The 24,217-nt window shown below is 43.0% G+C and overlaps 2 protein-coding genes across 12 annotated transcripts in view; both read left to right on the top strand.

Annotated features, from left to right (window-relative positions):
• Window positions 1–4,889, top strand: part of AAK1 (AP2 associated kinase 1) — an 88,368-nt gene extending 83,479 nt beyond the window's left edge. For all 10 annotated transcript variants that reach the window (XM_040538261.1, XM_040538262.1, XM_040538263.1 and 7 more), the window contains one exon: window positions 696–4,889. In XM_040538261.1, coding sequence (XP_040394195.1) covers window positions 696–1,849 — 1,154 coding nt within the window. In that variant the 3' untranslated portion in view covers window positions 1,850–4,889. The remainder of the gene's footprint in view (window positions 1–695) is intronic.
• A 3,196-nt stretch (window positions 4,890–8,085) lies between these two features.
• On the top strand, window positions 8,086–23,191 carry NFU1 (NFU1 iron-sulfur cluster scaffold). Of its 2 annotated transcripts, XM_040538275.1 has the most exons (9): window positions 8,086–8,211; window positions 10,307–10,413; window positions 13,449–13,584; window positions 16,166–16,232; window positions 17,054–17,168; window positions 18,306–18,369; window positions 20,504–20,678; window positions 21,503–21,591; window positions 22,333–23,191. In XM_040538275.1, exons 1-8 carry the CDS (start codon window positions 8,165–8,167, stop codon window positions 21,548–21,550), a joined length of 759 nt encoding a protein of 252 aa, XP_040394209.1. In that variant the 5' UTR covers window positions 8,086–8,164; the 3' UTR covers window positions 21,551–21,591; window positions 22,333–23,191. The 2 variants fall into 2 exon arrangements, with proteins under 2 accessions (XP_040394209.1, XP_040394208.1); XM_040538274.1 differs by having other exon boundaries at window positions 21,503–23,191.
• Window positions 23,192–24,217: the final 1,026 nt, after the last annotated feature.

The following is a 24,217-nucleotide window of genomic DNA, read 5'->3' as shown; positions in this document are numbered from 1 at the left end:
AATGCAGAAGCAAGCCAGATTGCTATAGTTATGTTAGACACTTCATTTGAAATCATGGTATGGATTGTTTAAAATCACTTGTCTTGCAGTGGTTTAAAATAACGCTGCTATAGTTACCAGAATTCATTAAAAGCTACAGGCCGACATTTAGCAGATTGTAAGGCATCCCTGCGTATTTTACATGCCCGAGTGTGATTCCATGTATCTGTGGGATGGCTCACAGAAAGAGAGGCTATGCCAAGCCATACATCTGTTTATAGGGCACTCCTGAGGCGATAAGCAACAGTGCAGAATAAAATGACAAGAACAGTTTACTGATGCTTCACCCCAGGCAGCAGGGCTACAAAGTGCAAACCTCTCTGATGGTCATGGTTGTGGGTGGCACAGAAACCTCTGTGAGTGGTGCTGAGTGTGCCCATTCGTCTGTCAAACATCATCCATCTCCTGAAAACTTGTACTTGTGGTGTCCCTGAGTCGTGAGACTGTGCTGAGTTGTGTCAGCTTGTGTGCAGTAAATACCCTCCCTGGCATTTTTACTTTCTTTTATTTGCCCTCCCTCTCCGTCTCATTTTCCATGTGTGGTGGTGGTTTAAATCTGAACTTCATGACATTGCTTGTGTAATAAGAACTTACATTCGTTCTTATGACTAAAGAGATATAGCTTGTTGAGTAACACTCTTCTTTTGCATTTTTAGGTCTGCAGAGGGATCCAGCCCTATTTCCAGTTGTAGCTCTTGATCTCTGTAAAGGACCTTCTGGCGGTGATGGACTTGCTTTGTACAGAGGTCAGTCTGAGATGCTAGAGGTGAAAACCCAGCACAACTCAGAGTCAGACTACTTAGCAAGAGACGGTCCTTCAAGCAACAGCTCCTTCTACAGCAGTGAAGGAGAGGGGACAGACCATGAAGGAGATATTTTGGATTGTAGTGGGTCCAGGCCTTTACTGATGGATTCAGAAGAGGAGGAGGAAACCTGCAAGCTGGGCCCAGGGTTCCTGCAAGCTGGGCCCAGGGAGAGACGGGAGGCTTCCAAAGATGCCCACTCCCAATCTTCCCAGGCCAGAGCAGGGGAGATGCCATTCCCTGCCTTCCAGTCGCACTCTGGGGAGGTTTTTAATGAACCAGATGTTTTTGCCACGGCTCCTTTCCGAAGCTCGAGAAAAGTGCCTGATGAGGTGGATGTCTTTACCAAAGCTCCTTTCATCTCCAAGGGCAATATGGCTCACAGACATCCAGAAGAAGCAGATGTGTTTCTGAGAGCCCCTTTCACAAAAAAGAAAAGCATGGAAGAGTTGACTTCTCATAGCATGCCTAAGGAACAGTTCACACCTCCTGTTTTCATAAGTCAAGCAGGCGATGTCCAACACAGAGCCAGCCCTATGTTCCAAAGCCTGGATACAGCATTTCGTGGGTCCACGGCCTCGGCAAGACCTCAGTATCCCTCTGCAGGCTTTACTCAGCCGACCAATCTTCCTCCTTCTTCTGTAAGAGCGATGGAGGCCCAGGAGAACATCGCTTCTAAAGGTGTGCAGCCCGACCACAGCGGCATGCCCAGTGAGAGGAACCAAGGACAGGTGCTCCCACAAGAAGCCATCCTGGGCTCCATGGTTAACAAGCCTTTCCGTCCACAATCCTTGTCAAAATACTCCCGTCACTACAGTCCAGAAGATGGGCAAGGTCTTGAAGTCAAACCCATAGCTGCTTACAAAGTGGTTTCTCAGACCAACAGACAGGCAATAGCAGGATCTGTCTCTGTTGCCCCTCTGTCTTCCAGGACTACGGAACTGCCCGACGGGGATCCTTTTGCTTCAGCACCCTTTCCTTCCAAAGCAGGAAAGCAAAAGCCTTAATCTGCTGTGAGCTGGGAGGTGTGCTTCCTGTAGAACACCTCTCACGGGACCTCTTAGTTGAATTGAATGACATAGCAATATATATATATTATTATTATTTGGTCAGAACTCTATTTGCAGTGATACATAGTTGAACCATTTTAAGTTATGTTAGCTAATCTGAATGCCTGGCTCTCAGGATCTTCATATCCTTTTCAATTGCTTCTTACCTTCCTCCTCTCACTGCCTTCCACGCCACCCTCAGTTATTTTTAGATGCTTTTCCAAAACAGTAATATTCCATACTTTCTGGCTGGGGAAAGGCATTATAAGATGAATTAGAAGGATTATTCATTACAGAGCAAGTCAAGCGGGACTGGCTCATGCTCTGGCAAAGAAGTGATTTCGCATGTTGAAGGGTTATTGGGACTCCGTTCCCAGCAGTGGGGGCTTCTGGAGGACAGCAAGGTGACACGTTCTGCTGCTGGTAGCACTGGCAAGCTTGGCAGCTGAGGCTCCAGGGTCATTCTGTCACGTACAGTGCGTGTTTGTGGGTTTTTATGCACAGTAGGCAATGCCTAGCACCAGGTCTATGCAGTGCAGAGGTGAGCAGAACAGTGGCAGTGCACGTGCAGCACCTCTTAGCTCGCTGCCATGTGCAGGGCACAGTGTGTCAGCGCCCGGAGCAGTCGGTAGGAGGACTCGGTGCCTTCCACTGCTTGTCTTTCAGACGCTCGAGAATTGAAACTTCAGCGTAGCAATCTGTCAGGCTGCTACCACTGCTGTTACTAGGAAAATCAAAAGATCAAGCAAAACTTTGACATGCATGTATCTTATCTGGTTTATGCCAAAGCGTAGGACCCAGAAATTTGCTTTTGTTGTTGTGAAGGAGAGAGCTGTGCATTATTACAGTATTAAAAATATGCCTGATGGAAAAGTTTATTATGGAAACAACCTGACAGATGTCCTGATCTGCATACCTCATTTGGTGTAATCCTGCATTGGGTGCAATCCGGTTAGACTGATATATGCTAGCAGAGAACTTGACTCTAGTTTCATCAGTTCTGCCTTTTGTTTTCTTATCAATCAAGATGAACCCAAACAAAATCTACTCACTCTTCTCTGGTAACATTTGCTCTACTTCAGAAATCTTGTGCTTCCTACCGTATTCCCAAAGAGAAAGACATCTTCTTCCTGTTTGTTCTGCCATTGACGTAGTGAATCCCCATATAGTGTTTGGTGGGAAAATAGTCTGGAAGGTTTACTCCAGCTGTTTGTCACCTGCTGGCCGCTAGGCAGAAATAAAGTAGACTTTGCTCCCCTCTCTTCACAATAATACAAGGCAGAGATAAGAGTGAAACCTCCTGCCTTTGTTTTTGCAAAGTGCCTGTTGCATTGCTTGTCTTGGTCCTGCTATTTCTGGCCAGCGGCAGCTATGTATTTGTAAGTGTTGTCTGGTTTCAAAGCGTGCAGGTGCAGGGCTCTTCAGGCTCGCAGTCACTCATGCCTCTGTAGTGCAGTGGTCCTCCGTCCTAACAGGTGCTGATGCTGCAGAAGGTCTCCCAAGAACAATCTCCAGTTGTTTTGTTTGCAAGGGCTTCCCCATTGACTTCAGGAGTTTCTGCCAAGCCCCTCGAAAGCCTTGCAGTGACCATTTCCCAAGTGAATTTGATCCTTATCCTGTAAGCTGGAGCCTTGCGCAAAGGATAAAGGACAGATTTTGCCTTTGGGGCTCTCTCACAAGTGGCTTCGAGCTTTTGTGGGGGAGTTCTTGGAGCTGGCTGCTGAGGTAGGTTGCTGTGGTCAGGACCTGCTGCGAATGGAGCAGGTTTCTGTCCTGCCCTCTTACCGATGTGCTTGTACTCAGAAGATTCAGGACTACTGTCCCACTAGGGGAGGGAAGGGCCGATGTAACTCCTTGTAATGTGCTGGAGTCACACCAGTGAAAGCTGCTGCAGCCAAATTCAGTCTAGTTTTTTTGGGGAAAAAAGACACCACCTCCATCCATAGCTTTGACTGAGGTCCAGATAATAAACATTAAAGGAACTCAGCGAGCTAGTTACAGATGCATGTGAAGACTGCTCAAACAAAGCAGAGCAGTGCACATGAACGGGAACACAGTGCAGGTCTCTGCTGAATTTTCAGCCCTGCAGTAAGGGGAGGGTGGATGGAAAAGTCCGGAGCACCAGGAGATGACAAGCAAAGCATGTGCAGATAGGAGTTACCAACTGCTCTGCGTTCCCCATCCCCTCCCCAGTCTCAGTTCCCTTCCAAAACCTGCAGTTGCAAGCAATAAGCCAAATGTTACTGCAGGGAGCACTCAGCATTGGGTTTGCCTGGAAGACAGAGAGAGAAAGTGGAACTGAGGTGTTGAAAGCCCTGCGGAAGGGAGGGACAGCTCCTGGAGGCATGGAGGCTGTGTGCAGCTGGACCTCCTGCCCTGCTCTGCTGCACAGCACCGGTGTGCTGCTGCTGCAGGTGTGTTCTTCCCGTGCTCCTCACCACCTCTGGGAGATAAAGTGCTGCAAAGAAATTTCTGGGTTTGCCTTAAGACCTTCAGTGAAGCCAAAGCTGTAGTTCATTGCATTTTGTTGTCGTTGAGTTTTCTGTTCAAATACATACCCGAGAGTGATTGACCATGCAGGTTGTTGCTGGATTGGATCAGTGAGAGATGCCAAGGAGGACCATGATATCAAACTGTGAAATGCAGGGGATACCAAGAAGGCTAAGCATGAGGGTGTAGATTTGTTTCAGTACATGGCTGTGCCATGGCTGTGCATGTGGCCAGCAGGCTGAATTTGGCCTTAAGCTGTTAAATTCACTTGGGAAGCCAACGGAAGGTCAGGGCTTGGCAGTGTAGGGATGGATCTGTGCACTCAGGATATACTTTGCTGGAGTAAGCAGGTACCATATATAAATAAGATGTGGGCTCAAGGTATTACCTCTGCTAACTGGATTCATGTTCTTGTTACTTTCTTTCATTATTTTTTACTTGAAAAGTTGCTTTTGGATAATTCTGTGAAACTTCTTACAATGCTACATCCAGGTCTCACGTAACAAAAGAAGGAAAAAAAACACTTGTGTGCTCACATCAGTGAGGCGGAGGTGAGCCCTGTATCGTTCAGACCTCGCTGTCCCGTGCTGCCAGCCGTGGGAGGACGGGAAGCATGCAGAGGTGCAGCTGGGTGCGAGGGCTCACCGGCAGCATGGGCTCAGGTTGGGTCAGGCTGAATTTCCAGCTAGCATTTTGGCAGCTTATGTTCCTCAAGCACTTTACGCAGAGCAAGCTAACCATGCCCCAGAAACTAATGATCCTGCCAGCATGCATCTAGTGCTTAAATGGTTTAAAAACATGTTGGGAGGGTGGGGGGAGAGCTTGTTTGAATCTCTGTGTGTGACCTATGAAGGAATGGGACTTCTGGTTGCAGTCAGAAAATTGAATTTCAATACCAGTTAGTCTGATACCATTCTAGTTTCCAGCCTGTATTCCTCCTAATCCTGCATGGCCAGTACTGCAGCTTCAGCATGATGTATTGTAAGTGGAAATTTCATTTCCTTATTTTATGAAGCTACAGTTTCTAATGCTTATGGAGTAATAGTGCTTATAGCTTGCTTTGCCACCTAGCTGATGTTAATGCAGCAAGACTGGTATGGCCTCAATGCAGCATTTTAAAGTCAATTTTCTGAACAGAACCACTGGTTTCACCTTTTTTAAAGCTGTAGTAAATTCTGCCAGCTGCCCTGGGTCTCCTAGGAGACCTCATGGCCAGAGGGACGCAATTACCACTTCAGTCCTGTGACAATCTTAGACATGGTTCTTATCCATTGCCAACTTAACTTGAATGCACTTAGAAACATAGCGCTTCAAAGTAAGTAAGCAGAGTTTCTGCATGAAAAAAAAGGGGGGGGGGGGGAGAAAAAAAGAAAAGAAAAGGCAACAGGCTTTGCTCTCTGTGCCTCCTTGCTGAAACATTTGCACAAGTGCACATACTGGGACCAGCTGCCCCAGGGTTCGCCCGCTGCAGCCTGCTGCAGTATTTTTGGGACTTCTCCCCATCTCTCATCTCGGCACTAGTCATGTGTGGCGTTCAGTTTACAATCTTAGTCTCTTGAAGCCAGCACACACTCAATCCGTACTGCACGGTATGCATGCAGCACGTCGGTGATGTTAAGCTCGTGACTGCAAACCCACGTGAGCAATTGTGATGCGCGCTGCCTGGAGCGCATCTTCAGAGTGACTTAATCAGGCAAGACAGAGTGCGATCTGTTTAATTGCTGAACTCTCAATCACTCCAAAGTGGTAATCGGTTACTTTAACTCAGCTTCCACCAAAGACTCTTGTGTTGGGGAGTTGAATTTTTTTTTTTTTTCACGGTGTTAATTTAAGGCCTTTCAGTACACCAAAAGACTCCAAAGCATTTTTAGAGCAGGTATCTTGACAGTGAAATCTTGTTCCAGTCTTGAAATGCATTCCTGAAACCTGATCAGCTCTGTTAGAGTTTCCAAAAATAAGCCCCAGCCTGTAGTTTCTGTTGTGCATAGGGTGAAGGTTGTCACACACGGCTAGAGAAGCCCCCCTGAGAAGTGGGAAGGATGGTGATGATCCGGCAGTCTGCTGGTCTCCTATCCTGACCCCACTCTCTCTTCCGCAGCAAGGGAGAGTGAGCTGCTTGCGAGCACAGGGAGGGCAGGGGGCTTTCTGTGTCTGTGTGGTCGGGGCTGGGAGCTTGATGCAGGAAAGCACCAGGGGTTGCAACTGGTTGAGCATCTCCGCACACCACATCCAGCAGTGAAAGCAACTCCTACTGTCAGTTGAGGAGCATTGTCTCTGCGTGGAGCAGAAAGCTGGAGCTGCAGGTGTTCGTGGCCTCTGCTGACTGTGACGAGCGATCTCTGTGACTTATGTTGCAAGAGCAGTGTTCTGCTTGAACCACGTTGTTATTAAAGTGATTCGTAGTGGTCTTGGAAATACCTCTGACTTGCAGATCGGTGGAGTTGAGTGTTGCACTCTAGGTGTGATCGTCTGTGTTTCCGGTAATCATTATGAAGAAATGTTCAAGTTGTAAACTTATGTACATTCTATTAAAACTGTACCTGATTACAATACCTTGTCTCTCCTGTGCCTTCTTCTCCTCCCTCCGTGCAAAATATTTTTGCTAGATACAAAGACTTATTTTTAATGAGTTCTTCCTGCTAAGGTACTGAACTCTGTCCTGGCTCTACTATTTTATCCGGCAGTTGCAAAGTCAAATTGATCTTTTAAGCTCAGGATATTCCAGCGTAATGGGGGCCTTCATGGCCAGGGCAACGCTGTGGTGGCACAGAGCAGTCGAGCCCCCTGCAGACACAGGAGCTGCTGCAAGGGAGGATGCGCAACGAACCCATGCCCAAAGAGGACGCGCTGCACACGAGTGGAGGGGTCGGTGAGCCGTGGCTGACGTGCTGCACAGGTCGTCCCGAGCTGCACGTGTATGCTGTGGGAGGCGGAGGGGGCTGGAAATGGGTTTTGGCAAAGCACAGGGAAAGCGTGCTTGCTGTGAGCTCTGCAGCGTGCCAAGGCACAGTGAATCCAGCCAATGCAGCAAGGAATCGCTGAAATGAAGAACTGAAAGTTTGTTCAAGGAACATTGGTGGAACTTTAGGTTGTATTAGTTAATTGTAATGGAATAAGCAGGCATAGTTGGCCTAATGTAAGTGGCTTTCTGGTCCAAAACTGGCAGGAATATAATTGCACTAAGAGGGGGAAAAGCAGCCACACAAACTGGCATCTGTCTTTCTGAAAGTGCAAAAGTCTCCTTCCTCCCAAGGGAAACTCTTCTTCCTCTCCTTCCTTAGGCAACAGCCCTGGGGTCCACAGTGGCTGCAATCTGCAAAATCAAGAGCTTCCCACCCCAAAAATCACGCGATCAAAACAAGTACACGACCTCTAACTTCTGCAGGCCCCATCTCAGGAAGGGCATTCAGAAGCGGGCTGGATTCACAATTTCTTGTAACGTGGAAAAAGAAAGGCGTTTTGTGTGTCACGGGCTTCCTCCCCGCTGGCTGTGAGTGACACCCGGCCTGCTCCATGCTTCCAAAAACCGCTCATCGGAACCGCTGCTGCTCCTCCCGGGTGGGTGCCAGGAGCTTGGGCACGGACAGCGGGACCTCGTCACCCTGGTGGCAGGAACGGCCTGAAACGCTAAGGGGAAAAAAATAAAAAATAAAAAATAAAAGGAAAAATTGATGTTTTTATCTAAAATGCTGACGCAAGGAAAGGCCGCAGGCGGGGAGCGCAGCGGCCTCGCTGCCGCCAGGGGTCGCGGCAGTGCCTGGGGCGGGGCGGAGGAGCGCCAAGATGGCGGCCGCGCGGTGGCTCGGCGCGGCTGCGGGGCTGGGCGGCCGGTAGGTGACTGCGGGGCCCGTCGGCTCCGCGCTGCCCCGGCCCCGAGGAGGGAGTCCGGCGCTTCCCGGGGGGTTCGCTCCCGCCCCGTCTCTTCCCCGCCGTGTGGCAGCGAGCGGTACCGCGACCTCCCGGGCCGCGCCGGGCTCGCCTCGGCCTTCCCCTTCCCTTCCCCGCCGCAGCAGGGCGGCCGCGGGTGAAGTTATTTCTTCCCCTTCATCCTGGTCGTTACAGAGAGGCGGCGAAAGGCTTTTTCTTCCTCTCAGCTCCATTGCAGCGGCCGGGCGTTAATTTCTGCCCAGCGCGGGTGTGCTGAGGGCCCTTCCTTGAGGGGCTGCTCGACCCCTGCGCCCACACGTGGAAGTAACGGGGGGTGATTGCCCAAAGCGTGCTCAGGAGCATGCACTGAGGGGTGTTTGCCCCCAAATTCCACTCAGGAGCGTGCCCCGAGGGGTGATTGCCCCCAAGTTCTGCTCAGGAGCATGCACTGAGGGGTGGTTGTGCAAAGCGCGCTTAGGAGCGGGCACTGAGGGGTGTTTGCCCCCAAATTCAGCTCAGGAGCGGGCACTGAGGGGTGATGTTCTCCCCCATACATACTTGCTTGGGGTTATGCAGCGAGGGGAAATTTCTCTTGCAGTTGCTCAGGTCTGCACAGGAAGGGGAAATTCAAAGCCCCGACCCACAATGGACCACACAGTGATAGGCAAAGCCCCTGCTGGGGACTGTGAAACGAGAGGTAATTTCCCAAATGTGGGTACTGGGACCATTGACTAAGCTTTTAGTAATGGGGGGTTAGTTCTTTCCTCTTCCTTTTGCCCTGCCGTGAGGTATGTGAGCCCTTCTTGTCAGTGAGCGGTTTACATACTGTGTTTATATATATGTTTGTACTCATTCAGAATGTTAAAGAAATACCTGCAATTGTACATTTAAGCTTTAGTTTCTTGTGGACTTTCTCATTCCTTAGTGTTTCGTAAGGAAGAAGCAAACGGGGGAGAGGATCAATTGTAGTTTTCTCTTTCTGTACGCAGATAATGGGGGTATGCAGATGGGAAAAATCCCTTTTCTTCCATCTGCTTTGTTTTACAACTGGAGCACGGGCTGTGGGCTCTGTGTAGCAGAGATGTGGGGTTAGAACCGTTCATCTCCTTTCACTCCCTAAAGCTAAAGGGAGGAAGGAGAACTGGGGGACACGCATCCCTTTGTGGTCTCTGTACCTGTTACCAAGACCACAAAAGTATCCTGGAATCATTTAGGTTGGAAATAGACCTTTTAGACCTTTTCTTTGTTTGTCTCCCCCACCCACAGCTGGAAGGTCAGTTTTGTGAGGAGAGGCTTTCTGCCTGTTCCTGTGCTTGAAGAATCTGCACCTGGGTGTAGTGCCTCTGTTCTGGTTTCTGACCCCCCAGAGAGAAGTTCTTCCCCAGTAAGACCCCCTGCAGATGTGATTTATTTCATCTGCCTGTTTCCCCCTTTTGTACCTGATGCGAAGGAGAGAAACCAGGTGATAACTAATCGTTTGCATATTAGTATTTATCTGAGCTACTTTTGACACAAAGGGGTTTTGGTTCCATTTTCCAGTTTTCACTTTGCTCTGAAACACCATGGCTTCTGGAGGCACATGGGAAAGACTTTGACCAGCCGAACCAGCCAGAGTAGAGCAGTAAATCTGGCCTTTATTTAGCCTTAGGTGCGTGGAGTTGGGCTCATCTCAGCTGTCTGAAATGTTCAGAAAATTAGGTAATTTGTCCAAGCTAGATGTCCGGGTTCTTGGTTGGCACTTCTTCAGTGGGCTCCTCTTGGGTGACCTTCCTTTTTCTGTTACAGATATGTGAGGCAATTTGTCTGTCTCTAGTGACTGTGAAGGAGTCTAGATTTCCAATTTTAGGTCTACTGAGCAAGAGGTAGCATTGAAGAGGGGGAAAAGTAAGGGGCATTTCATAGTCTGACCTATTGGCTTGCTACTTTGAATCAAGGTAGATGGGTGTCTTGTTGGGTTCTGGGGATTCTTGGAGCATGTGAAAAAACTTTCTTTGGGGTATTGGGGACGTACAAACTTATAATTTGGAAATTCTTAACAAAACTATGATTTTTCTCTAGGTTTTGTCATACAGTATTAAAAGATCGTAATTTGGCAACTAAACAGCCTTTCCACCAACTTGCACAGAAGAAGTCATTTCTTCCATCTGCAGTATTGCATAATACAGGTAAATACAAGCTAAAAATAAGTAGATTAATGCATTGTGGGATTTTATGTCTTGTGTTAATAATGAAAGCCCACTCTTTTTTAAAATGTGAGTGTGATAAAATTTCCTGGGTGCTTTCCTAGGTGGTTTTTAATGAAGTACTAGCACAATTGGACATTTGAAGCTTGGGGAGAAGACATGCATGGCTCATTTTCTGCTTGATTAGGTGTGTGTTGTTTATGGCATTCATCTGCCAAGATGTACAAGGGACTTTGGCATAAAATAATATTTGTGCTTTGCTGCATTTCTTAATTTAAATTTTGTCTTAGTGTAGTTGTATCCCTGATGAGAGACTTCCTGTAACACTCTGTCCTGCATCAGCTCCTTAGCTCAGCAAGATTAAGTTGCTGCCTATCCCAGCAAGGATGAAGGCAGAGCCTTCCATATTTAGACCTATGATGCTTTCTTTTAATTTTCCTCCCCTTGAATCTGCACCCATGTATGGTGCATTAATGTCATTCTCCATTAATATCACCTGCAAAGGTAACTTGGTATTACCCAGAAAAAGCAGTGGTTAAGACTGGGTTTGTTGTTCCTAACAGCTTTTTGGAAGGCTGTATGCTCAGCAAAAAGAAACAAGTCTGTGAAACTTGCAGTGCAGAAAAACATTGCGCTTTTGCACCTGCCTAGTGGATTTAGCATTTAGCAGCTGCTTTCTAATGCTGTAGCAAACAGAGTTTAAGGGAAAACAAAACAAAACAAAAACAAAACAAAAAAAACCCTAAGTTTATCTTTACTTTTGATTTCAGAGCAAGTCTAATCCTACCTGGTCCAGCACCATGGTTTTTATTTCAGTTCTAGCCATGTAGTTGCAACAGGTGCACTCTGACTTGGTGTTTTACCTGCTTCTGCAAGTGTCCTACCAAAGTCTGCCTCTATTTGGTATTTTTTTTTTTTACCTCAAGCAGCTGGCAGATCAGGATAATAAGAAAGCATACAGCCTCCCTTGGAGGGTTGAAAGAAACAATGCAGATGTTAGCTGTAAATACAGCCAATTACCAACGATAAATTCTGAATGGGTTATTCACAGTTGTGCAAAGAACTCCAGGTGGATTAATGATTAAAAAACCTGGCCTTGGTAAGGTGGATCTTCAGCTGCTGAAGATATGTGCAAAATACAGTGTCTATCCACCTGGGCACCTCTTCTGGGAGGTGCCATTTGTGGTGTAGGGTGTTTGAGATGCTAATGTGAACACTGCATGATAGCTTTTAGTGACCCATGGCTTTCAAAAAACTGGCAGAATGTATTTTATTTACACCATCCACATCCCCTGCTGCAAGCTACTTGCAACCATGCTGTCATGCTAGATGTGATTTTGGATGCCAACAGGACCTGGAAGATGAGCAGTTCTTCCGTCCCCACAGAGGGAGCTGACAAGTCACTTGTTCTATCAGGACTGTTCCTTTCATGTTGAAACTAAGTACTTCCATGCTAAGCCTGTTTTCTGTTTATAAAAGAAGTGGTATCTGTGTACTTGGCCGTTGGGTATGTTGGAGTCAAATGGGTTGTTGTGATGAGAGACACATGCAGTAACAATCTGGTGATTTATAAATAGTGTGATTTGTCATCTAATGCTAGGGAGTCAAGAGCAAAATGGCAGTTTAGGAAATGTGTCAGCTCGTTCTGTTGCTTTAAATCCTCCTTTTTGAAGCTATGTGAGCCAGTTTCTCCAGAATAATTTCTTTATAAATATTATTTACTAGGTATTTTGGGGTTTAAAATGCATTTTTCTTTGCTGTCTGTGCATATGTCATTGAATTATTTCATGTGTAGGAAGAGTTAGAAGGAGAACTGGAAAGAATTAGAAGGAGTGGGACTGTCCCTACCTGATGTTGGGCTTTAGTAGAACATCAAGCATATGCTGCATGGACATGTTTACAGGAAAATACACTGTTAAACATACACCATTAGATGCAGAATATTTAATTTTTATTCAAAATCAGTTTTGGCTTTTTTTCTTTCATTATAAGAGTCTAAAAAAAAGAAACACGTACAACTCGAAAGGAATATTAGTAAAAATTTATCTTTACCAGTCTTACCATCTAATTTTAAATTTTTGGGTTGGTTCAATTTCTACAACACAGGTGATTCTTATAGTAATTCACCCTTAGATAAATATTAAAAGAAGGCATGGTTACTGTAACTGTAATGTTGAAAGACTGGAAAAAAAAAGTCTTAAATGATAGAATCATCTAGGTTGGAAAAGACCTTCAAGATCACCAGGTGCAAGCATCAGCCTGACCTGCCAGGTCCCATCCCCATCCCGTGTCCCTTAGTGCCCTGTCCACACACCTCAAATACCTGCAGTGATGGTGACTCTCTACCACTTCCCTGGGCAGCGTGTTCCGAGGCCTAACCACTCGTTCCTTCAGGAAATTTTTCCTGATATCCAATCTAAACTTCCCCTGGTGCAGCTTGAGACTATTTCCATGTAATATACATGTAATATATATTGTAATATATGTGTAACATATATGTGGAAATATATTTCCATATTGTGTTTCTTCAAGAGAGGGCTAGTAAAATTTACGCTGAGCCTTTACTTTGAACAGGAAGTGATAATGCTGGACAGGGATCTCACAGCATTTGAAGATTTAAAAATAAAAAAAATAAAATAAACTGAGCACAGCAAAGGAATGAAGGTTGCGTCTCTTGGTCTCTGTAGAAAGTGAGGATGGTGCAAGCCTCACACGGTTTGATACTGTTGTAGTCAGTTGCCTTTAAGTAAATACAAGTTAGCAAAAGAAGCAAAGACAAGATTCCACTTATCTTGTTTCCTATAAGATAATGTTACTATGTTTGTTAGCCTGGATCCTTTCATGTATTCCTGTTTATCTGGGCTCAGACTGCTGTTGGTTATAGCACAGTGAGCCTTCAGTCTTGGCTTGCCAAGTAATCAGGAAATTGGGATCCTTGACTTCCATTTAAGCTATTTAGGTTTGATTACGTTAACTTTCTTCTTTTTTTTTCCTTTTTTTTTTTTTTAATTTTCCAGTAAGATGCATGTTTATTCAAACTCAGGACACACCAAATCCAAATAGTTTGAAGTTTATTCCAGGCAAAGAAGTACTGGAGTCAAGGACTATGGAGTTTTCCACACCTGCTGCAGCATTTTGCTCACCTTTAGCAAGGTATTATTAAACACATCATAATTTGGGGGGGGGCAGATGGGACAGGACAGGACACACCAATGTGGGCTGTGTGTTTACAGCTGATGTTTTAAATGCAGTTTCTGATTGTCCTGCACCTCAATATACTCAGGAGCAGATTGGTTGGGTTTCAGTTTTTGGTGCTTCTTTACTTGAGCATAAAATTGAAGCTGGGCAGATTGTTGTTATCGAAGTAGTCTTTCTGTGTGTTTGTGCTGCCTACGGCTCTGTCAAAGCAGAATGCATCGTGGTCTGGTTTATGCAGCTGGATTGAGTGGTATTGTAAGTCCCGGATTCTTGAACAGTTGCTGCATCATAAGTAATACCTCTGGCCCTGATTTTGCAAAACTGCTCCAATCGGAAGATTCCTAATTCCAGGAGTTACTCAGAAATCATGCAACTTTTCAGAATTGGGAAATACACAACATAAGGAAGTGAATACTCCCCAAATGCTATGAATTAAATGTGGTAGGTTGCTTTGGCAGTTGTTAGTGTTAACCTGAACTTCAAAACTGGTATTATAAACCTTTTCCTTCCCAAAAGGTTTATAATATTTCATTCAAAGGAATGCGGCCAATTTGGCCAACTCTCTCAGGCTGAATTTATAACAAGTCTTGGGAGTTGCAGCTTTCAGTACCAAAATACGTAACCTGAAGTAAGTATCACTAAGCAGGTAATCCATTCATATCATCGTGGTGTAGAAGGGGCTTGGAGCATCGTCACAAGTCTCTCTGTAGGTATTTGGAAGCATCTATTTTTTCTTCTTTGCCATTAGCCTCTGAATATAAACTTCCTTTATCTGTTACATGGGTGTAAAGGCTGCACTTGGAGAATAAGGTCCAGAAAGGCTGCAGTAAGTTCCATCCAGAGGTCCTAAATTAAGTCATCTTTGTGTATACTGGAAGAACTGTATGCAAGTAGAAGCTACTTGATGTGATCTGTCCAGGAGGCGTAGGGTTATCAGATGTACAGCTCAGTGCTGCCAAAGGTCTCTGTTAGCATTGTTTGAGAGCAAACAGGATCTTTACAAGGAAAGCTCTGTGACTTAGAGTAACAAATACAATGTGAAAGGTTTTCCAGGACATCACAATGCGTTACTACAATGCTGCAACAGTAGGATCTGATTATGCTGAAGTACATCAGGTTGCAGAGCGCAAATGGCTGTCAGAAAGTGCCTTTGTGTTGTCATATATCTGCAAACAGACATTTTCATCAAAGAGGATGTATGTGCTAGAGTGTGCAGCTTATGTGTGTTGTGCAGGTTAATGGAAAAAAAAAAGTCTGTATGTATTGATGAACCACGTTTTTTGTAAACTGAGTAATCATTTATTTTAAAATGAAATATTTTCCAAAGAAGTAATAAAAGTTTTTAGAAGGTGAGAGAGGAGTGAGGAGTATTTCGTTGATCTTAGATATTTTGGTGCGCTTTTAATTTTGTTGTTTCAGTAACTTTAAAATCCGGTTGATTTAATGTTGTAAAAACACTGCATGCATAACTTCTGCGTGTGGAAATTCAGACGGGTATTATGAAATCTCTTCTGTCATTTTTTTCATTGCAAATACCTTTGTGATAAGATTTCTGTTTCCTGCATTCATTGTGGTTTTTGATGTTTTCCAGTCTTTTGAGAGAGTATCTTTTCTTCTTCTCTCAACTATGCAAAAAAAATAATAAAAAAATCTTACAGCCTTTAGACAGGCTTAACTCTCAATGCTTCTTATTTAGAATGTGTTTTTTTGATATTTTTTTTAAACTCTCACAAGTAGCATTATATACTTACTCTGTAGATTAATTTGTTGGGTTTTAATGAAGTGTTTGTGGAAAAGGGTCTTTACACTCATTCTGCTTTTTATACTTAAAATATTTTCAGAAGGGTGCTCTTTCCTATCATCTACATTCTTTGTGTTGGTTTGGATGCGTGCTAATGTACCACCTGGTGCTGGGTGCTGTATGGGGCCATCTCAAGCAATTCAGAATGAATGCTAAATCTCCAAGTTTTTTATATACTGTAAAAATGGCTAAAATGTACAAAATTGCTCACAATGTGAATTGGTGTGTTAAAGCCTTGCGGGCCATTTGGCACTAATCTTTTTAGTGAATGGCAGTGGTTGTCATTTTTTCTAGTGAAATTGAAGGCAGTTTATATTGCGCTCAATTACTTTAAATAGCTTGCTTTAATCTAAGGAACTTTTCCTTGTATCTGCACTCATCCTACCTGAAACCATAGGTACCAAGTAGTTTTGATGCTGATCAAATATATTTTTATACATAGAATATCATTTTGTCTCCAAACAAGATTTGGAGAGAGAGTGACTCTCTTCACGTATCTTGTGGAAAAGTCCTGAAAGATGTGTTCACTTTGACTACCCACGCTGTTTCACAGCAGGAGCTCCTGGCTGTGCTGTAGGTGAATTAGATGCCAGTTTCTCATAATGGTTCCACTCTTTGTGCTTGTTTCTGTCTGGAAATGTATTCTAGAACTATTTTTTTTTTTCTGTGAATGAATAAATAAATTGTTAGGAGTTTGTCTGAAACGTTTGTATTTTTTGTTTGTTTTCTTAACAGGCAGCTATTCAGAATTGAAGGAGTTAAAAGTGTTTTCTTTGGGCCAGACTTCATCACAATCACCAAGGTAAGCACAACATAGGTTCACATGTGCTGAAACACGACCTGAGATTCACCTGCCAAGTCAATGGCCACAGTCAGATTCTCGTTGGGAGATAAGTAACGAAAGTACCAGAGGCAATAGTCACAAGGGCGTTAAGGGAAATGCTGGTAATATTTAAAAATAAAATAAAATTCACCATGTGTGGATAAGCACTGGAATAGGTTGCCTGGAGAAGCTGTAGATATCTTGTCCTTGGAAATGGTCAGCATTGGGCTGGAGGAAGCTTTGAGCAGCCTGGTCAGGTTGGAAGCTGGCTCTGCTTCGAACGGGCGGTTGGGCTTGGTGACCTCCTGAGAACACCTCCCGCGAGGCGACTGCGTGACCGGAACGAGGTGCGCTGCAGGCAGCGTTGTGTTTACTGAAGGTGTGGCACTCAGTGTCAGCAGAGATAAGGTGATGTGTAGTAACTGCGCAGTTACGCTCCTGCTGTATGGGGAGCCCCAGACAATTCAGTGAATTATACTTTGGCTCAAAATCAAATGGAACCATAACAAACTTGAGTCTTTGATATGGTTTGGTTAGGTTAAAAAGAAAAAAAGTGTCAAGTAATGTATTTAGGAAACTTTATTTTTCACTTTTTAGCTAATATTCTAACAGCGCTTGGCTTGCAAGCAAGGAAACCTTTCTGTTGATTATTTTGAGTCTTAAACATTTTTGGCAAAGCTGGACTTGCGCATGAAACCTGAGAACCTTTATGATGTTAACATAAGAGGAATCCGTATCTAATTTTATTATTTTTAGGAAGCAGATGTTCTGTTTAATCACTTTTCTTCTGATTCTCATAGGAGAGTGAGGACCTGGATTGGAACTTGCTGAAACCAGATATTTATGCAACTATAATGGATTTCTTTGCCTCTGGTTTACCTGTAGTTACTGAAGAGGCGCCTAGGACAGATACAGGTAAGTCAAATGCTTAAGGAAGCGGCCAACAGCTGCTGGGTTTAGTCTGTGCAATATCTGAGCTTCCATTTATCCCTCAGAAAAGCACGCAACAGAATTTAAAGTGAAAGCTGCTAAAGCTTAACACAGGAAAGAATTTTCAGAACACGCATGTCCTAGCAGAAGAAATGCTGAACTGTCTAAAAGAGTTGCTTAACTCTAAGTACAAAGCCTGATTTTTATCTGCTGGAGTATGAGTGTGCCTTCACAGGAGCTATGCTGAGCTATGTGTTTTGGCAGCATGGCCCACGTTCTGCTGTACTTTGTGTGCATGAAATATTTATGCAAGTGTTGAGGCTGTGTTTAGAAAGCTATTGGGTGTTGCTGCACATCCTTTCCACGTGGGCACCTACAAGGGTTTTCATTTCCCCTCTTAAATCAGAAGGGAGTGTCCAGGCTTAACGTCCGTTTGTTAATGATAGATTTATGGTCTTACATGAACAAGAAGTGCTTAGAAGTCCTTTCCAAGCTGTAATAGAAAATAATGAGACTAACTTATATTTTGAGGCAAGGACAGTATTTTGTCTTGTATTTTTATGTTTGCAACTTACCAGCTTGTACAGTTTTTCCTCCCCTAGTGTTTTAAGGCATATGATGACTATAATTCCCCTCTGCTCTTCTCTGTCTGGATTTCATTTCAATATTAAGATAGGCTTTATTTTATTTGAAAAAGTTATTTCAAAAATACTTCTGTGAGACTAACGTGGAGCCTGAAATTGTGCCGGCCTTAGCAGAAAGAATGAGTCTTCTGAGGACCCTGCCTTAACCCACGCTTCCAACCCATGAATGGTAGTTGTTGCTTCCTTTTCTTTCTCTTCTTTTTGTGTGCTGTCTTCACTGTTATAAAAGGTGGCACTGCTGTTAAGGCCTTCGCTTGGTACTTATGAGCCAACGTTGTTTTATGTCAGTCACTGCCTGGTACGTGAATGTGGATGATGCGGATAAAGATACATACACTGAATTAGATGTCCACCTTTTGGTTTCAGTCATCTCAGCAATGGTTTTATGCTATGTCACTCTGCTATGATGGTTATGCAGTGTTAGTAATCATAACAAACTTCTCTCCATGTTCTGATTTGCATTTTTTCTTTTCCAAAGCTCCATCAGAAGAAGATGATGAAGTAGTATTAATGATTAAAGAACTGCTGGATACAAGAATAAGGTAAACCAGGAACATTGCTGCTAGATGGATTGAGATAGGCTTGGTTCGGATTTATTTAGAGAACGGTCCATTTTTCTCCGGGTATGTGTGATTTCACAGTTCAGTATCTAGCGTGGGGGTTTAAATGCAGAACGGGCCAGAGTTGTGAATGCAGTTTCCTCTAACTGAAAATTTTCTATCTAGTTTTCCTGTTAAAGCAAACTATGTACTGAACAGAGTCCATATTACTGAGTGATTTCAGAATAGTGTAGAGTCTTACCCTCTGGAGTGCATTTAAGCAGTTTTTAAGCATTGTGTTTAACCCGGTTATTTCTAAATAATGAAAACAACACAAATAATCTTCATTTTTACAGTGACATCTTTCATTTTCCATCTTGTTACATTCATCTCTGTCTTATACTGGTCCTTCCCTTCCAAGTATTCCAAAGTAGGTTATATTCTTTCCTGTGTCATACTCTAAGAAAAATTTACTAGCAGAATTCCCTTGCTGTCTGGTCTTCATTGGATTTTTATATTATTTTTATATTATTATTTTTATTATTTTTATATTTTTTTATATATTCTGCTGCAGTTTTATCGGTATTTTAGCATGGTTTGAATTTAGAGTCTGGTTGTAACTAATGAAGTCTCAAGAGTGGCTGTGGATTGTGTTGTTTACCTGGAGAATATTTTTATGTTCATTAATTGCTTACTAAAGTGACCTGAAAGGAATAAGCAACTTGACATTTTAGGTGCAGTGTTTAGTCTAACACTGGTTGGTTTCTTTGGAAGGAAAGAGGGAGAAGAGCAGAAATAAGATGGAATGTTTTTTCCAAAGTGTATTGATGTATGCACTAAGTGTTGAAACATGTTACTGAAATATACTTTTGCATAAAACCATGACAGAAAGTAGCATTCAGTAAGTCTGGCTGGGCTCGGCATGTGGTCATTTAAAATCTGTATGGTATTTTTGTCCTTGAGTTACCAGCAGCCCTTCTTAAAATTCACAGAATTTCTGTCATAATCACTAGTTCTTTCCGCCTTTTTCTTTCTTTCGTCTCCTCCCTGGTGGACCAAGAAGCTATTGATGAGAATATCAGCAGCAGTGCATCTTACTTCATTATACAGCAGGATAGCTGACGGAAACTATATACAAGCCAGTGGTACATACAGAGCCTTATTGTTTGGTGAATCAAAAATATGTGCAAAAATGTTGTAAGAAGGTGCAGGATGGAAGGAATGGAGATCTGAAAGTTTCTGCAGGGTGTTTTAAAAAGTTAATTTAAAGTTTTTTTTTGTTTTTTTTTTTTTTTTTAAAAAAAGGAATTTTTATTCACGTTCTTTGACTTTCTGGAATGGAGATAATTAGCTATGGTGAGCTGTTAATAAATGTGTCAGATTCATAGGTTATTCTGTTAGGAGTGTAGCTCTTAAAAGGGTTATTTTGGAAATCAGTATAAAAGCTTCTTTTAGAGTAATGGGATGGTTTTAGTTTGGTCTGGAAGAACGTTGCTATGGGGATGCAGTTACAAGGCTGGTCATTTGTTGTTTGCAAAAGGAGACCAGGCTGCAGAAATGCCATGAGTACTGGGATATAATCTTAACAGATGCTGGTTTCTTCACCCACTTGCAGAATTAAGCTTTTGTATACTTGGTGTTTTTTTGTGTTCTATGTAAACTACAGTAAACTGTGCATTTATTTATGGAACGATGTAAGGGCTGTTTATCCCTGTCCCTAGTCATGTAAGAGATGCACATGCATCATATGGTGGACATACACCTATTTTATGATGGAAGTCGCTTGGATTTTGGTGCATAATTGAGGCAAGCATCATCACATGTGGAGAGGGCTTTGCAGGCTGGATCAAGCTCTGCTCTAAGGTGCTTACCCCTAGAATTTCAACTATTTCTTTGCAAGTTACTGCATTCATTGCAAATATGTTTTGCTTAATATCCAATAAAAAGACAGTAGCCATGAATGTGAGAGTCTAGCAAATTATGAATTGTTGGAAATTTTAATCAGATGGTTGTAGAGAAAGAGGGTTGCTGTAGTTACTCTAGCATGCCAGTTCTTTGTGTATGTTAAATTGAACTCTTCTTAAGATTCCTAGAAGAAAGCTACACTTATTTTAAATTGAGTATCGTGTTCCATCAGGCCAACAGTGCAAGAAGATGGTGGCGATGTTATTTATAAAGGCTTTGAGGATGGGATTGTGCAGCTGAAGTTGCAGGGTTCATGCACCAGCTGTCCCAGTTCCATCATCACCCTGAAGAATGGGATACAGAACATGCTCCAGTTCTACATCCCCGAAGTAGAAGGCGTGGAACAGGTGGGTTGGTGTGAGATAATAGCTGCTTTTGTTCAAATTGGGGGGGAGGGAGGGGAGAGGGGGTTTTAAGAAAAAGAAAAAAGAAAAAAAAAAAAGGCGGGGTCTTTCTGCCTTTCCAGTATGCCAGGTTGGCAGTTTAAGCAAAAGTACGGGATATGTAGGTGCAGTTTTTGTAAGCCAGGAGCTGTGCCTTAGCAAAAGATTTGGCACTTAGCGAAGTCCTGCACCTGGGGAAGGACAGCCCCTGACACCAAGATGTGCTGGGGGCTGCCTGTCTGGGAAGCAGCGTGGCTGCAAAGGACTCGGGGCTCCTGGTGGACACCAAGTTGAGCATAAGCCAGCAATGTGCAAAGAAGACTAACAGTGTCCCCGAGTGGTGCCAGCAGGCTGAGGGAGGTGATCCCTCATTGGGTTCTCTCCAGCATGTGAATCTCCTTCTTTGTTGAGGAGCCCAGAACTGTGTTAGCCAGTGATTGTTACCTTTGTGCTTTGGTGATTTTTTTTGTGGTAGTAAGGGACAAGCTCTTGTCCCTTCCAATGTAGATTCTTTTGCTTTTTCATTAAAAATCTGATATGCTGCAGTGATTCTAGTGGCCTCTGTAGTAATGTGGCCAGCTCCTGTTATTTCAGCCACATTTCCAGATGGTATTTTTGGTTGAAAGCTTTTTTTACATTTTTCATGTCACCATTGTCATTCAGTGACGTAGAACAGCTACTCTTCCCCTTGAATCCAGCAAGGATTTAATGCAATAAATTCTCTAGGCAATGCTACAGGACTGAGAGTTTACATTGTTTACCTAAGCTACTTCTGGATTTGATTTCAGGTTGTTGATGATGATGATGACGCAGAGAAAGAAGCAAATTCTACTTAAGCTAGCATCATCTATGGCCAAATAAGTATTTATTTCTCGTGGTATGTAAATCAGCCTTGTGCTGAGAAACAACCAAATTTGACTTTCTTGCCAGAAAAATAGTTGTACTTCTGTCTGTGAAAATGTCTCCTCAGTTTAAGCAGTTTATCCACTAATTTATTAAATGCCCTGCATTGAAATGGCAGGCTTCTAAAAATGGTGATGTGTCTCTTCATTGTTCTTCCGTACAAAAAATTGAAGATTTAAAAAAAAGAGGGGGCAGAAGTAAAGTTTCTTGACTTTTTTTATGCAATAGAAATATTAAATATTTTTTCCATTGCTGTATAAATGGGAGATTCAGGAATGTTAATTTTATCAAGTCTTAATAAAATGCTTTTTATTTATGTCAGTTTTGTGTGAAAAGTAACCCATAACTTCAACTGTTAATTTTAGAGGGTGCAATATTGCCATCATTTGTGAAAGTTATCTACTTGTTTGCTACCACTGCACAAGTAATAGCAACAGAAACAAAGTGAATTGTTTGTTTTAAAAAACATATTTTTAAATAAATGTTAAAAAATGATCCTTATCAACTTCAGTAAGTAGCAAGACTAATTAGCTTACTTAGAAGTAAAATTGTTCAGCCACCATTAGAGGTCTGTTTAAACTTGCAAAAGATGATCTCTCTACATGATGTAGGAGTATTAAGATGAATGTGCAATGCTTAAGGGCACAAATTACATTTGTAGGATAGCAAAGAAAATGAATGTGTTTACCTATGCAATATCCTGTTCCTTCTACAGTGCCAAAGAGTGCAGCTTATGTGTAACTTGGCTGCCCTGGCTGAGTGCGGGGAGGACGTGGCAGAGCAGAACACGCTCCAGTTTAGAGACTATGGGAAGAGAAATATTTATTGTTCTGAAATTGAAATACGTAAATCAGGCTTTGCAAGTACTTCTGTTTATTTCTTGTGCGTGTAGGACTTAATTTCTTCCTGGTGCCTAGCGTTAGCAGATGGCTTGCCTAATGGAGATAGTATTTCTTCTTTGTGCTGCTACAGTTGAGCTGAGTTTGTGGTCATTATTTGGCTTATGATTATAGTAGTGTTCCCTGCGTGCAAGGATTTGACAGCCTCTGGTATATTTCCTGTTCCCCTCCTTGCCAGTGTAATTCCACTGAGTCCCTTAAATGGGATCAATTAAGTCAGTGGAGAATCTTATATGGCATGCCAGATCAGCATGTGGTAACAATAAACTTCGTATTACTTGTTGGAAATTTGAAAATAAATATTTTAGCAAAATATTTCTTTAGCTTTCATGTAGAGTAATGACCTACTGTCATTTAAATTACCCACTCCGGATTTAGAAATTGGTTTGAAATTACCATGTTTTCTTCAACTCCACTACAAAGTACACAGTGCCAGATCTTACAAGTTATATCAGTGACAAAATTCCCCTTGAGGTAGGCTCATACTATCCAAGAGAGTTTATGCAAACTTTATCACCATGTTCATCAGCAAAGCACAGAACGGCAAGTAATGTTTCTCGTTTCTCAAAAACAGAGCTTTTTTAGGTCTAATTTGCCAATTCAATGCATTATATATGTCAGAACATAAGCAGCAAAGTAGCTGATTTGTGTGTTAAATAAAAATGTATCTCTTCAGATGTGGTCTTTATTCTTCAATTAAGCAGTACTGATTTCTTTCAGGTACAGTAAGGATCCAGTTCTGTTGTCTGTTTCCGGTCTTGTTTTTAATAGGGTTTAGATTTGTACAAATAGGACCAAATTAAGCCTGCATGTACTGAGGATGAAGATTAAGCATCTTGTGATCTTGTGACTGAAAAGACTGCATGTCCAGCACATGCCCTGTGTGTCCTCAACCACATTTTTCAAGCTGTTGTGGGGAGAGGTTAAGGCCTGCACCCCATCCCCCTCTATCTGTTCTGTCCCACAGCAAAGTAAGCTTTCTAGATCAGTGGTTGTCCTGCATGAAGTGATGGAGGGGCTCTCTAGCTCTGGATAAAGAGAGAGAGGGGGGGATGAGTGCCAGTTCGTACATTGTAGGACCAGCCCTTGCATTCAGTACTGCTGTAACCGCTGAGATCCATTTCTCAGTGACACGGGAGAGGACTGGTTCAGGGGGATGAGACAAAGTTCAACTCTGTCTACAGCATTAGCAATAACCATAAATTCTGATATTATGATAGCCCAATAGGATAAAAACATATTGTTAGGAGATCGTGCGAACCTTCCGATCTCAATGGAAAAGCTTAGTTAATGGAAAGAAGGCCCTGATGGTGAGGGGTGTCCCGCCTCCTCCACCCACCCAAAAACCTTTTGCATTCACAGACAGAGGCAGAAAGGGGAATATAGCAATGACTGTTCAATGGTTAGCCTACGAGTTAATGAGGTGGCCAGCGTCCTCTGTGGCAGTACAGTGTATGGTGTTCTGTCAGTGCTTTTTTTTCTTTTTTTTTTTTTTTTAAAGAGGGCTCTTTAGTTAGGGGAGCTGGGAAACTACTGTGCTGTAACATTCAGGTCAGCAAGGTGGTTTTGACTATTCAGTTTTTCTAAAAATTGCAGCCAGTCATTACATTTAAAATAGAAATGACTGCATATTCTGTTTTGGTTTTTTTTTTTTTTTAAAGAAGAGAAAAAGTATGTTGGTATCATTGCTGTGTAAAATTA

This window comes from Cygnus olor, chromosome 27 (genome assembly GCF_009769625.2).
Source record: "Cygnus olor isolate bCygOlo1 chromosome 27, bCygOlo1.pri.v2, whole genome shotgun sequence".
NCBI lineage: Eukaryota > Metazoa > Chordata > Aves > Anseriformes > Anatidae > Cygnus > Cygnus olor.
This window is presented reverse-complemented; position numbering and strand designations above follow the sequence as displayed.